We start from the raw sequence: 14,271 nt of genomic DNA, 5'->3' as shown, positions 1-14,271 counted from the left end.
AGTGGGGCGCCTGGGTGGCTCAGTCAGTTAAGCGGCCGACTTCGGCTCAGGTCGTGATCTCGCGGTCCGTGAGTTCGAGCCCTGCGTCGCGCTCTGGGCTGACAGCTCAGAGCCTGGAGCCTGTTTCAGATTCTGTGTCTCCCTCTCTCTGACCCTCCCCTGTTCATGCTCTGTCTCTCCCTGTCTCAAAAATAAATAAAACGTTAGAAAAAATTTAAAAAAAAATAAAAAATAAAAGGTGCTCAAAACAGGACTTCCAATGGCCAAAGCTGTTAACAATACGAGCAACAAAATAAGTAATAATAATAATACATTGTAACCCATGGAATAAATTATCTGTGAATGCATACTGATAAATAATCAAACAAATAAATGCAGGGGCAACTCTTCTTTACAAAGGAATTCCAATTAATAAATGAAGAGAGAATAAAAGAAGTAGACCAGACATACTTTCTCCTGACACTTTCTCCACTGAGAAAGACAAGCCATTATGTCTGTGGTAGTCTTGTCAAAACCGCACAACCTCAATCAAATCATGAGACATCATCGCATAAACCCAAATTGAAACATTCTAAAAAATAAATGACCAGTGTTCACTGAAAGTGTCAAGGTTGTGAAAGACAAGGAAAGAGAAACTGAAGGTACTATCATAGTTAAAATGATAATATTTTTGGTATATGCATGAAATAAAACGTTAAATTAATTTCATCTGTTTTTTTTTTTAAGTTTTTATCTATTTATTTATTTTGAGAAAGAGAAAGAGCATGCACACACACGTGTGTGAGTGGGGTAAAGGGCAGTGGGGGAGAGGAGAGAGAGGGAATCCCAAGCAGGCTTCCCACTGTAAGCACAGAGCCTGATGTGGGGCTTGATCTCACAAACTGTGAGATCATGACCCGAGCTGAAATCAAGAGTCAGATGCTCAACAGACTGAGCCACCCAGACACCCCTTAACTTCACTTCACCTGTTTAACTTCTTGATGTGGCTAATAAAAATTTTATTTTACATGTGTGGCTCACATATTTCTATTAGAACTGCTCTAGCTATATCACCAATTAATAAATAGAGGGCAGAGAAACATTGTAACCACTGTGGGGAAGCAAGCATCAAAATCCAGATTAAGAAATTCTAAGAGGACAAACAAAACTGTTCCTCACCAATAAAACCACAAGAAGGACGGGGAGGATAAAGACCAAGAGACATGGGGGGACCTTACAGTCTAAGATTATCAGTAGATATACCAAACAACCACAACAGGAGGACCTTGTTTGGATCCTGATTTTTTAAAAATATATTTAAAAAGGAAAGTTCGTATTTTTAACAATTGGAAACTTTACATTGACTAAACACTGGATTTTGGATTTAGAATTTATTTTTAAAGTGTGACAATGGTCATCTAGTTCTTTTTTAAAGAATTCTTATCTTTTAGAAATATATACTCAATAATGATGAAAAGACAAGTCTGGTATTTGCTTCAAAATAATGGGGGAGTGAGGATACAATGCATTGGAAGGATAAATGAACCCACACTGGCCATAATTTGATAACTACCTGGTGATGGTGATGTGGGGATTCTTTATAATCTTCATCTACTTCTGAATGGTTTTGAAATTTTTCCACTTTAAAAAAAGAAGATAACTTCAAGGGACTAGAATTTTTTTTAAGTTTTTAGTTAAATTCCAGCTAACATATAGTGTAAACTATAGCGTATAGTTTCCGGTGTCCAATACAGTGGTTCAACAATTCCATGCAACACCTGGTGCTCATCACAACAAAGGGCCCCTTCCTAATCCCCACCTCCTACTTCACCCATCCCCCCATCTACCTCCCCTCTGGTAACTATCAATTCTCTATGGTTAAGAGTCCATTTCTTGGTCATTTTTTCCTTTGCTCGTTTGTTTTGTTTCTTAAACTTCACATGAGTGAAATCATGTGTCTGTCTTTCTCTGGTTTATTTCACTTAGTCCCATCCATGTCATCGCAAATGGTAAGATTTCATTCTTTTTATGGCTGAGTAATATTCCACTGGATATATATGGGCTGTTTCCATAATTTGGCTATGACAGATAATGCTGCCATAAACATCAGGGTGCAGGTATCCCTTTGAATTAGTATTTTTGTATTCTCTAGGTATATAAATACTTAGTAGTGCAACTGCTGGATTGGAGGGTAGTTCTATTTTCCACTTTCTGAGGAGCCTCCAATACTGTTTTCCAAAGTGGTTGTACCAATTTGTGTTCCCACCAACTGTACAAAAGGGTTCTTTCTCCTTTCTTCACATCCTCCCCAACACCTGTTGTTTCTTGTGTTGTGGAGTTTAGCCATTCTGACAGGTATGAGGCATTATCCCATTGTAGTTTTCATTTGCATTTCTGATGATCAGTGATGTTGAGCATCTTTTCATGTGTCTGTTGGCCAGCTGTATGTCTTTTGTTTTTGTTTTTTTAAGTTTTTATTTACATTCCAGTTAACATACAGTGTAATATTATTTTCAGTTGAACAACATAGTGATTTAACACTTCCATACAATAGCCGGTGCTCATCACAACAAGTGCACTCCTTAATGAGGGGACCAAAAATTAATTACTGATCTAGGAACAACCTACACCAAGAATACTGCTACCAAGACGCCAGGAAGGTAAGTAAATTTTCCATGGACTGACTACTCTAGGAGCTCCCTCCCTAGAAAAATGCAACTAGATCTGGAGATGTGCTAGTACCTTCTAGGAGTTTCTAGGTTGACTTACCAGTGAGTCAATAACAGAGTATTAAAAAGGCCATTCTAATTCTAGGAAGGACATCAGATATTAATCAAATAACCAGCAGACAGATAATATAAGTTATTGTAGTGTAACAAAGAGAAAGTACTGAGAGCTTAAAAGAGAATTCTGACCTAATTTCTGGGCTCAGGACATAGTTCTTGAGGAACAGAACTGGGACAGATGCTAGAGGAATGAGGGATGAAGGTAGGGAAGCTTTCCGGGTAGAAAAAAAGTACTTCCTTCTTTCATTCATTCAAATAATATTTGAGAGTTTATTACGCTAGAGACTGTGTTAAGTTCTGTGAATAATCAATCAGTATTGACCTTTGTTCTCATGGAGCTTACAGTCCAGTGGGGGAAAAAAATTCACAACTGAATATATAATCATAGGCTTAAATAAGTACTAAAAAGGAAAACAGTGCCACTGAGAGGAGCTCAGAAACTTGGCAGAAAGTGCAACCTACTAGGAACCAAAAAGAGGACAGCATAGTTGGAGAACACAGCAAGAAGGAACAAGATGGAAGATGAGTCTAGAGGGATAGGCAGGGGTCAAATAATCCAGAAGTTTATTGACCATACAGTATGGACTTTGGTCTTCTACTTCTAATGGCAGTAAGAAGCCTAGGAGTTTTAGGAAGAGTGTGTGTGTTGGGGTGGGAAACTAATACAACTTGGATTTTGAGAATCAATTTAGAAAAAGAGTAAGGAGAAAGAAGGGGTATATTATACTTAGGCAGCTATTACAGGAATCCAGAGCAACTATGATGTATGCACATATATATATACGTGCACAGGGGGAGGGGAGACATAGGAGATGATAGAAGGTACAGATAGAACAAGTGGAAAACTACAAAGTGCTCAAGAGTTAAAAACTAAACAGAATTTGCTAATCAACCATTCAGATCAGGTAGGTATTCCAACTGTGCACTGGATCTGGAATAGTCTTTAATTTCTATTCTCTAATCCATCAGAATAAAGACTGCATGTCTTACTTAATGCTATTGTAATAATTTTTTCAAAAGTGTCTCAGAGCCCAAGGACTTCTGTTCCACAGCGCATCTTGCTGGGCTGAGACTCCTCAGCTACAGGCCAGCCTCTGTCCAATATCAAAGAAATATATACATAAATACATGCCTCTTCTCTGATATTAAGATGGGTTTCACTTAAAATGTTTTTAAAAGGTATAGCTTAACAGAACAGCTTACTATGTGCTGGGTCTCTTTTCTATTAAGATGGGTTTCACTTAAAATGTTTTTAAAAGGCATAGCTTAACAGAACAGAACAGTGCTGGGTACTGTGCTGAGTGCACAACCACTCTGAGATGGGTACTGTCATCATTACTGCAATTCACGATGAGAAAACAGCTATTAAGTAGTAGACTCAAGATTCAGATTCCAGAGCCTAAACTCATATAGTAAAGCTACAAAAACTTACGGTTATTCAATTAACCTTTCCAGTCCTTATTTCACTTGACCACTCTGCAGGATCTGGCATGCTGGCAGGTCTCTCTCTTGAAATTTCTTTCTTTGCTGGCCTTGCCCTGTGCCACTACCCTCAAACCACATTCAAATTAAAAACTGCTGTTCATGAGTCAGTTAAACATCTGACTCTTGATCCTGGCACAGGTCATGATCTCATAGTGAGTTCGAGCCCTGCACAGTGCTCTGTGCTGATGGTGCAGAGTCTGCTTGGGATTCTCTCCCTCCCCCCTCTCTCTCTGCTCCTACCCCACTCGCATGCTTTCTCAAAACAAATGAATAAACTTAAACAAACAAACAAAAAAGCCCTTCTACTCATGAAAAGACCATTAAGAGAGAACTACCATGTTGGAAAATATGTCTACAACACATACAATCAACTGGCTTTTATACAAAAAACATAAAGCCAATCAACAGAAAAAGTCCCACAGAAAAGCAGACAAAAAACTTAACAGGCAGGCTATAAACATGAAAAGTTGATCAACTTCATCTAGTCAAGGACATGCAAATTAAAACTACAATGAGAGTGTACTAAAGACCTACCAGAAGAGCTAAAATTACAGTGTCTAATAACACCAGGCACTGGTAAAAATGCAGAGCAAAAGAAGCTCTCATTCACTGATGACGAAGAGTATAAATTAGTACAACCTCTTTGGAAAACACATTATCTACTATTTTGAAGATACATTAAACAATCCAGCAGCAATTCCATCCCTAAATACGTATCTTAGAGGAATGTATGTGTGTTTACCAAGAAAAATGTACAAGTTTCTATGGAAGCATTACTCTTAACTGCCCAAATTAGGATATAACCCAAAAGTCCATCAACAGGAGAATGCATAGACTGTGGCATATTCATGCAATAGAATTCCATACAGCAATGAAGAGGAATGAATTCATATGCAACAACATCTGAATCTTTAAAAGTCAGAACAGCAACTGACTTAGGGGAGTAAAGGTGTTATTTAGGAAGGTCACAACCTATGGATCTTATGGTCAGGACAGTGGCTACCTTACTAGGGTAATGTTATTGAGAAGCAGCAAGATGGGAAGCTTCTGAAAAGCTGGCAACATTGTATTCCCTTGACCTGCATGGCGTTTACATGGGTACTCACTTTATAATTATTTATTAATGTATATCTGCTTTATGTACTTTTATATATGTATTATATTTCACAATAAAAACACATCAGCCGACAGCATTTAAGTCAAGATTATTTACATAAAAATCCAGATTTACAACCTGTTTTGAAAAACCGGAAGATCTGGCCTGCCTTCTTCCATGCCAACAATCAGCTAAAGCTGAGCAATAGCTACACACTTCCTTTAGGTCAGCTTGTGCTCTCTGACAGCTACAGTACCCTATGCCTCCCAGCTTTCATGATTCATGCTGTCTATCTGGTCTAAAACTCACCTAACACCATTCCACATCCATCTCCGTGACACTCCTTTAGAACACAGCAACATATAAGCATGTGCATGTATATGAATTATAAAGCATACTAGCTAGAGCAAGTAAATTTAACCTCACATTCCTCACTTTTAAAATAGAGGTTATAGTAGTACCTAACAGTGTTGTTAAGATTAAGGTGAAACAATGCACACAAAACATTAGCTTAGCACTTGTCATAGAATCAGTGCTCAATATTAGGGGACTAATATTTATTACAGACACACATTTCTTGTATTTACAACTAGAATATAAATTTACTTGCCGTGGCCACTGTCTTCTGATTTTATAGACAATACAGCAGAAAAATATGAGTTGGTATATACATTTGTTTAATCAGATACTCCAAAATGTATCACTGTAAAAAACAACAACCAGTAAATAAATCTTCCAAAGTTCCTTTACATGACACCATGGTAAAGATTTCCTACAATTATACTTTGAAAAGTAGGCCTGTTTTCCCAAAAGATGTATATCACCAGATTGTGGCTTTTATTGGTCTGATCAGAGTCAGGTAAGTGGGCACCTACTAAAATACACTTTAAGATGACGAATTTTAAGACCTTAGTCATACAATACCCTCAATCAAAATTAAAGACTTTAGTTTTGACTTTAGACTTTTCAAGGTAAACTTCATCTGAACACCAAAAGCAGCTTACATCTCTCACAGAGCTGTTATGTTCCAATGACCACTCACCAGGCTTATTGAATTTGGTATACAGTATTTTTCTCCAATAAAAACCAGAAAAGTCTACCCAAACGTCCCCCCCACCCAAGCCAGTTTGGCAGTTAAGTCTTCATACAATGGGATGAATTTGATCCACGAATACAATGAAAACTAATGAACTATTTGCCCACATCTCACAAAAGCCATGCTGAGCAAAAGAAGCCACGTACAACAGAATCCACACTGGAAGATTCTGTTTGTATAAAGTTCACAGGGAAAACTACAGTATCCACAGAATGCATAATTAAGTGGTAAAATTATAAAGAACAGCTAGAAAATGAGTACCACAGAAGACAAGATAGTTGTAATCTTTGGGAGAAGGAGGTTATGATTCAGAAATGGCATGTTAGGAATTCTAGAACTTATCATCGTGTACAGTATTTTGTTTGTTGCTGTCTGCTCACACTGTTAAAATGCTCCATGAGTACAGAAATATGTTCACTGTTCTATCTCCAGAATCTACAACAGTGCCTGACTCCCAATACCAGGTTCCCAATAAATATGTGTTGAATGCAGAATAAAGTTTCAAAAATTCAAATTGTTCCATATTTCACAACTTGTCAGACTCTAAATATAACAGTAATTGCTAGCATATAGTGCATTTTCCATGTCAGTACCCTCAAGAAGTTGTAAGTATATAAGTAAATTCTGATTACTTTATAATCCTTAACCTTTTTCTCCTTTTGAGATGCTTTAACCAAACACATGCATATAACACTTATATGGATATGTCCAGATTCAATTAAAACATTTTTTAAAAATTAACAAGGAAAAACACAGAAACTCATGTGTTACAGCCAGCCCAGGCTCTAGATAGGACTCCAACATTTTCTCCAACCAAAAAAAGCACACATGATGTTATTATAAGATGACCATAAGTGTGCTCTTATATTAATATAAATCCTTTGCATCTTAAAACTTAATTACACATTTCACAATCATTACAGTATAAAGCACTTTGAAAACTATAAGCTTCTAGAGGACAGGGATCCAAAACAAAATGTACTCAATGAATGTTGGGCTAACAACAACAAAATAGTCATTACTAAAATTCTCTTGGATTTTATAATTATGAACTGAATTGAGAGCTAATTAAAATTAATTCAGTCATCAGAAATTGTACAAACCCCAAAGATTACTAGTGGCAGTTCCAAAAGAGTGAAAATTCCTAAAACAACCAAGAAAAAATAATTTTCACTCCTTGGGAATGTATACTATTTAAGAAAACAAAAACAAAAAACAGAGGCTCCTGGGTAGCTCAGTCAGTTAAGCATCTGACTCTTGATCTCTTGATTTCAGCTCAGGTCATGATCCCAGGGTCATGGGATTGAGCCCTGCGTCAGGCTCCACGCTCAGCATGCTTAAGGCTGACTCACACTCACTCACCCTCCCTCCCTCCCTCCCTCCCTCCCTCTTTCTTTCTCTCTCTCGCCTCCTTCTCTCCAGCTCATGCTCTGTTTCTAAAGTAAATAAAATAAAATAAAAATTTTTAAAAACCAAACATAAAAAATATTTCAGCAAGTCAAAAAAGTGTTTAATTAAAGAAGGCATATGCTAACCTCATGTTCCTAATTAGTATCCATATAAAGTAATATTAACTCCTGTTTTCACATCCTTTTTGGGTACAATAAACTAGAATGATTTGAGGTCATTCATCAGTCAACTCACTTCCCAGCATTCCACGAACATGAAAGAGTTATAGGCTGTTCTAATATACACCTACAATACAAACTAATAAAAACTTATCTTTTGATCTATCCCAAAGTTAAGGGCCATCTGAGATTCAGTATTTAACACTACAAATGTAACAACCAGGGCTTTGTTTTTAAGTCTCAAATGGTGTGTTTTACAGTACAAATTTTGGCAACACTGGTTTTCTCTTGTTCTAAAGCAGTGTTTCCATGATACAGGCAATCATTTTTAAGATATAAAATGAAATTCCCTACTCATATACTCACCATACACGTCTCATTATTAACAATGTATCTGTTTGAGAAGGAATGGAAATAAAGCACCTGGCTAACCCATAAAGGAGCAACCTGAAGCTACTCTTCTCTGCAATAAATAAATTAAGAAGAACTCTAGGTCAGAGATCCAAAAGGGCTATATTTATTGCTGCTTTATACTGGAATACTGTTCTGAAACCCACCAATTTTAGATTAAATACTGTCAAAAACAAACAAAAACTTCAGAAAACTATCCTAATGCCTCACTCTTCCTACAAGATTAAAAGTTGTTAAACTAGTAAGGTTTTTCAAGACTGTCTATCAAAATTCAGAGATGCAAAGCAAGTTCCAGTCAAGTATTTCAGAAATATCAAACTAGTCATAATCAACTATTTCTTAATCTTATTTAACATTTGATTAGAAACTTTACTAATAAAAAATAACTAGCTTGTCTTCAGCAACAATGCTTAGTCAGTACTGGCTACCCAGTGCATGTGTGCGTACAGGAGCCTGGAATGAGCTATGACTGAGCAGTCAGGGGTGGGTGGTCCTACACACGAATTTACAGTCAGACTAACAAGTCTTCCAGCAGACTGAATTTTTACCATGTCAGGGTTATATCAAGAAATGGTTACATTTACAAATTTTCTCCAAAATTATTTTTTAAGAGGTTTTCCTTAGTAGCATGGTGATCTGTCTTATTTATACTGTTTTATTCTTAGAACTGTACAGAGTTTACATTTGGTCTCTAAATAGAAAAAAAGATTAAAGAGCAAGTGAAAGTCAGAGCCAGTACATTGTCTCCAGGATTGAAAAAAAATGAGTGAAACTACTGTAATCTTTTTCCTTCAAACCAAACAGAGAACAGTACTATCTACACTGCATTACAGCCCTCAAAGCCACAGATTGGTTTCAAACTCATTATTTGTTGGCTATAGATGTCTGATCTCTGTCACAAACTGACAGCAATCAATGACAGCATAAGTCTTTCTTAAATATAAAATAAAGGTGGTAAGATCCTAACATGGAAACATCAGTATTTAAGAAAAGAAGGAAAAAAGGGCCTTCCTAACAGTGTAGTGGAATCTGTGCCATTACACAATCTGAGAGAAAAGGCACAGCATGATTTGAAGTCACTGTCTTACAGAGCTGTCCTAAAATGCACTTAAAAGTTGTAAATATAGTCAGGATTATCGACAAAGAACATAAATTAAAGTTTTAACCATAAATATCTAAAATGCTAACATAAAAAATTAAAAGCCCTTTGCCTTAAGCACTGTAAAAATATTCCTAGTAAAAAATATTGTATAAACTTAGGATGTCCAGAAAAATACTAATACAGTGAAGCTCATTAGAAGTTGGCAGGCCCAAGTGAACTGTCATAAAGTGCAGTGAGTTATTCCTTTACTTTTAAAGCAATATGCAGCAAATATGCATTGATGAATAAATACCAAAATTAAAACTACATCATACCCACCACTCAGGACATAATTCCTACCCATAAAGACTAATTTCTACAGTTCTTAACTTTGAAATGTGCAGCTACTAAGCAAAGTACATTGTGCCTTACTTGATACAATAAATCAATTCCTAAGAAGAAATGTAAATAATTTCCACACTAAACTATGGTAGAATTTGAAAGATAACCAGAAGGGGGGAAAAATACTGTCCCTGAAACATAATGGAAACATTTAAGCAGCAAAATCTAATAAGCATAAATGATAGTATAATCTTAAATATTATTGCTTCCTCAAAAGTGAAACAGCTTGAAAATCCAGAAGCCACTGCAATTTCCTTCAGCCACTTTCTGTGATTCAACCAATGGAAATGTTCCTAATAATTATTCACACCATTTTCTTACATAATTAACTCCGTGATGAGACAGAGAACCACCCTCAAATTCCTGTTTTCAACTTTAAAATAATTTTATTATCAGGCACACTAGTAATTCTGTGTGCAATTCAGATGTATGTTATACATATGAAAACCTTTTCCTTTATTATTTCTAAGTTAATGTCACATACGACGAAGCCCTTTCCAATTCAGGCATATTTTTTTAGAAAGTATCCTACACTTTCTTCTAGTTTTATTATTTATTTTATTTGCTCTTATTCAAACACTTGAATTTATTTATTTATTTAGTCTATGGTTTAAGGCAGAGAACTACCATAAAAAAAAATTAAAAAATTAAAGATAACCAACTGACCCCGCACTATTTACTGAATAACCCATCTTTTCCCAGGTAATCTACAATGTTACTTTTAACACATACATATTCTTTTTAAAAAATTTTTTTTTATTATTGAGAGACAGAGACAGAGCATGAGCATGGGAGGAGCAGAGAGAGGAGGAGCCACAGATTCTGAAGGAGGCTCCAGGCTCCAAGCTGTCAGCACAGAGCCCGATGCAGGGCTCGAACTCACAGACTGCGAGATCATGACGTTAGCCGAAGTCAGACGCTTAACCCACTGGGCCACCCAGGCGCCCCTACCATATACATATTCTTAATTTTCCCTCTTGCTGGATAAGTGATAGGCAAGTTACTTTATCTGTGTTTCAATTTTCTTATCCAGAAAGTGGGGATAATAGTAATGCTCACTTCACAGAGTTACTCTATGAATTAAATCAGTTTATTTTAACCCTTAGAACAATACCTGACACATTAAATGCTGACGATGATAATCACTAAAAGCTTATAAATAAAAAGCTGTTCTTGGATTCTGTGGTTCCACTGTCTATTCCTGAGCTGACAGACCGTTTTAAATTCCTCTGAATTTATAACACATTAGGTTTTCTAGTAGGACCTCCTTTTTCCAAAATTTCATAGCTATCATTTTATCAGATAAAGTTTCTCATTAATATGTGAAGTTTTCTATAATAACACAATGAAATTCTATTTGGAACCGTATTACATTTATATGTATATCAACTTCGGGAAACCGATATATTCTGTAATACTGACTCTCCCCATCTCCCTCATCTAATTTATTCACATTTTATGTCCTTTAAAATACATGTAATTTACCAACAACTGTTATATTTATTCCTAGGTGTGACCTTTTGGGAGAAAAATTTACTGGAATTTATCAGAATTTTAAAAGCACATTCCCTGTGACCCAGAAATTCCATTTCTAAGGATTTAACACATTCTAACATTCACAGATATAAAAATATAAAGCTACTTAGTACAATAGCAAAATCCCCCAAACAAGTTAAATGTCTGTCATTAAAGAAATGGTGATCTGCAGCGTATTCTTGGGATATTATTACAAAGAATATAAAAATCACAGGTACTTGCTTAGAGAGGAGTTCTACAAACCACTCTGCTAAAACAAGAAAACAAGCTGCAAATTAATGTCTTGTTTTTTTGCTTTTTTTAACTGAGGGTTAGGGTAGGGGAACAAAAGTATCACATGTAAAGTATTAAGTATACAGTCTGGCTTGTAGTAGCATTTCAGTCACCTTAAGAAATTAAATGCGACTCAGTGAAACGGCTGAATATTCTTTCATTTCACCTATTTTTTTATGGCCTGCCTTGTTGTATAAAAGATTTTGTGGTAGTCTCATAATACAGCATTTAAAAAAATAAGTTTTCAACTCACATTTTACTCATAAATATTTAAGAATACACACATCCCTACAGTGTGTAGGGATGCTTTTCAATATACCATAAAATCTCAATCCCATAACTCGGGAGGAAAAATATTATTTCTTCTAAATCATCCTACTCTAACTTGAAATAACCTTTTTAAAGTGTGTTGTCTTGGATATCAAGCACCAAAGATTACACCTCAGGAACAAAGTGACATTATGTCCATTATGAAAACAAAGCCTTTCCTCCTCGGAAAGGAAACCCCCCAAATGATAAATAATGTGAACTTATTTTAAAATCAAAGCAAAATTTTGCTTTTTATTCTAAGTTATTGGCTCAAGTTTCATCTTCAGATTGTTCGTCATCAAGGTAAGGTCATAAAGGGGAAAATTAAAGTTTTCATAGAGGAAAGAATACTATATTCCTTTAAAAAATATACCCACTACTAAGTATAACCGGTAACTTCTGCCTCCCAGAAAACAAGGTCCTGAGTTCAGAAACTTCAGGGCCATATCATACGTTGTTCCAGATGCTACGAATAAACATTTCCAAAAGAAAAATAAATACATAAAACCACTACCTGATTAAGTACTTCGATACCGTTTGAAGTAAGGAGTTGATTTTAAATGAGAGCGATTTTTACTCTTCAAATTTCTGTATGTCTGTAACTGTTAAAAAGAGCAGATACTACTTTATGATGAGAAAGATTAAAATGTACAAAAGGAAAAGAGGATTTTAACGGAATATTACTAACTTCAGCTTTCTGATGTAACATACACGTTGGTTTCACAGCACTGAGAAAAACAGCATACTTCAAAGCACGTGTAAAACTTGATAGGAAAAAGTTACTTTTCCGCTGCACCCACAAGTCTTTTTTATTTTTTAGACTTCATTTCATTGTCCATTTGTAGGAGTATTTTGTGTTACTTCTGAAAGTTTAATTCAAATTAAACTATTAAGAAGTGTTAAGGAGTTATTTTTTCAACGCCACCTCAAACAAATGACACCGTGAAAAAAAATTCCAACCTACTACACACAAAACACTGTTTTGCTGTCTCAATGTCTTATCGGCTGGCGCGCGCATACCACGAAGAGTGACATCAGATCGAAACTACACGGTTTCGCCGGTGACCAACCACTCCTCCAAAGACAGCAGTTACCGGCTGGCTGGAGGTAGCACCCCAAACCCCGACCTCCGGCCCGCCGCACGCTCGCGTCGGGTGTCCACAGGACCCACTCCACGCACAGAGTTTGCCCGCGCAGGACCTGTTGCGCGTCCCCGCCCGCGGAGAGCCGGAGCCAGGCACCGACGCCGGCAGCGATGCACCTGCCCCGGACAGCAGCCCGGCGCGCCCGCCGCCCCCTCCTGGGCCCCCGCCCGCCGCCTGCCCGCCTACCCGCGGGGCTCCGAGCGGCCCACAGCCACAATCAGCCCTGCCCACCCGCCGCCGCCCCCGGCGCCGGGGCAGCACCCCGCGGGGAGGAGGGCGGGGCGCGGGCCCGACGCCCGCAGGCGGCCGCGCTCGCTCGGGATCGGCCCTGACGGCCGCGGAGGCGCTCACCTTGGCGGCCGCGGCTCTGGCGGACATCTTGTCTCTCTCCTGCGCCGCGCGAGGCTCCTCGGACCCGAAACTCCGCGCCACCAGCCCGCCGGCTCCTCACGCCACGGACCAGATAAACATCTCCCGGGAGCGAGCGGGGCTGGGGGCGGGGGCGGCCGCAGAGGCCCGGCCCACGGGGAGGGGACTCAACTCGGACAAAAGTCCGGGAAGCGCCCGCCCGCCCGCCCCGCCCGGGTCTTCTCCGCGGGGCGCGCCCGGCCGGCGCCTCTCTCCGAGTGCGGCCACTCGCTCGGCCTCCCGAAGCTCTCACAGCCCGGACACGCCGGCCCCGCCTGTTCGCCACTCGGCAGCACCGAGGGCCTCCCGCCGTCCCTGTAGCCCGTTCGATGGCTCTTTAGAAGCCGGCTTCCGCACGTAACTTCCCTGGAACCAGCCGCGGAGAAGAGATCCAGCGTCGACAGGCTGAGCCGGCGCCGGCAACTGCGGGTGGCCACGCAAACCTGCCGGCCCGGCCCGGCCCGGCCCACTGAGCATGCCCGGCTGGGAGGGGCGGGGCCACCATGGGGGTGGGGCCAATGTGGGGGCGGGGTCGCAGCGGGGCGGGGCGAGCGCCCAGCGGCCCGCTTCCTCCAGGGGTCGGACCCCAGTCGCGGAAGGAAAAGCCCAGTTTCCGAAGTACTTGGGGGCAGTTTCCGCTGGCATGCGAGTCTTCCTGTTTGTTTTTAATCAAAGGTCCGGCAGAAATCGCCCCCG

General features: G+C 39.0%; 1 protein-coding gene across 6 annotated transcripts in view; it reads right to left on the bottom strand.

Moving 5' to 3' along the window:
- TJP1 (tight junction protein 1) overlaps positions 1–13,618 on the bottom strand; it is a 107,630-nt gene extending 94,012 nt beyond the window's left edge. For all 6 annotated transcript variants that reach the window (XM_030317517.1, XM_030317518.1, XM_030317519.1 and 3 more), the window contains exon 1: positions 13,519–13,618. In XM_030317517.1, coding sequence (XP_030173377.1) covers positions 13,519–13,545 — 27 coding nt within the window. In that variant the 5' untranslated portion in view covers positions 13,546–13,618. The remainder of the gene's footprint in view (positions 1–13,518) is intronic.
- Between the last annotated feature and the right edge of the window lie 653 nt (positions 13,619–14,271).

The sequence above is a fragment of the Lynx canadensis genome, chromosome B3 (genome assembly GCF_007474595.2).
Source record: "Lynx canadensis isolate LIC74 chromosome B3, mLynCan4.pri.v2, whole genome shotgun sequence".
In the NCBI taxonomy this organism is placed as follows: Eukaryota; Metazoa; Chordata; class Mammalia; order Carnivora; family Felidae; genus Lynx; species Lynx canadensis.
This window is presented reverse-complemented; position numbering and strand designations above follow the sequence as displayed.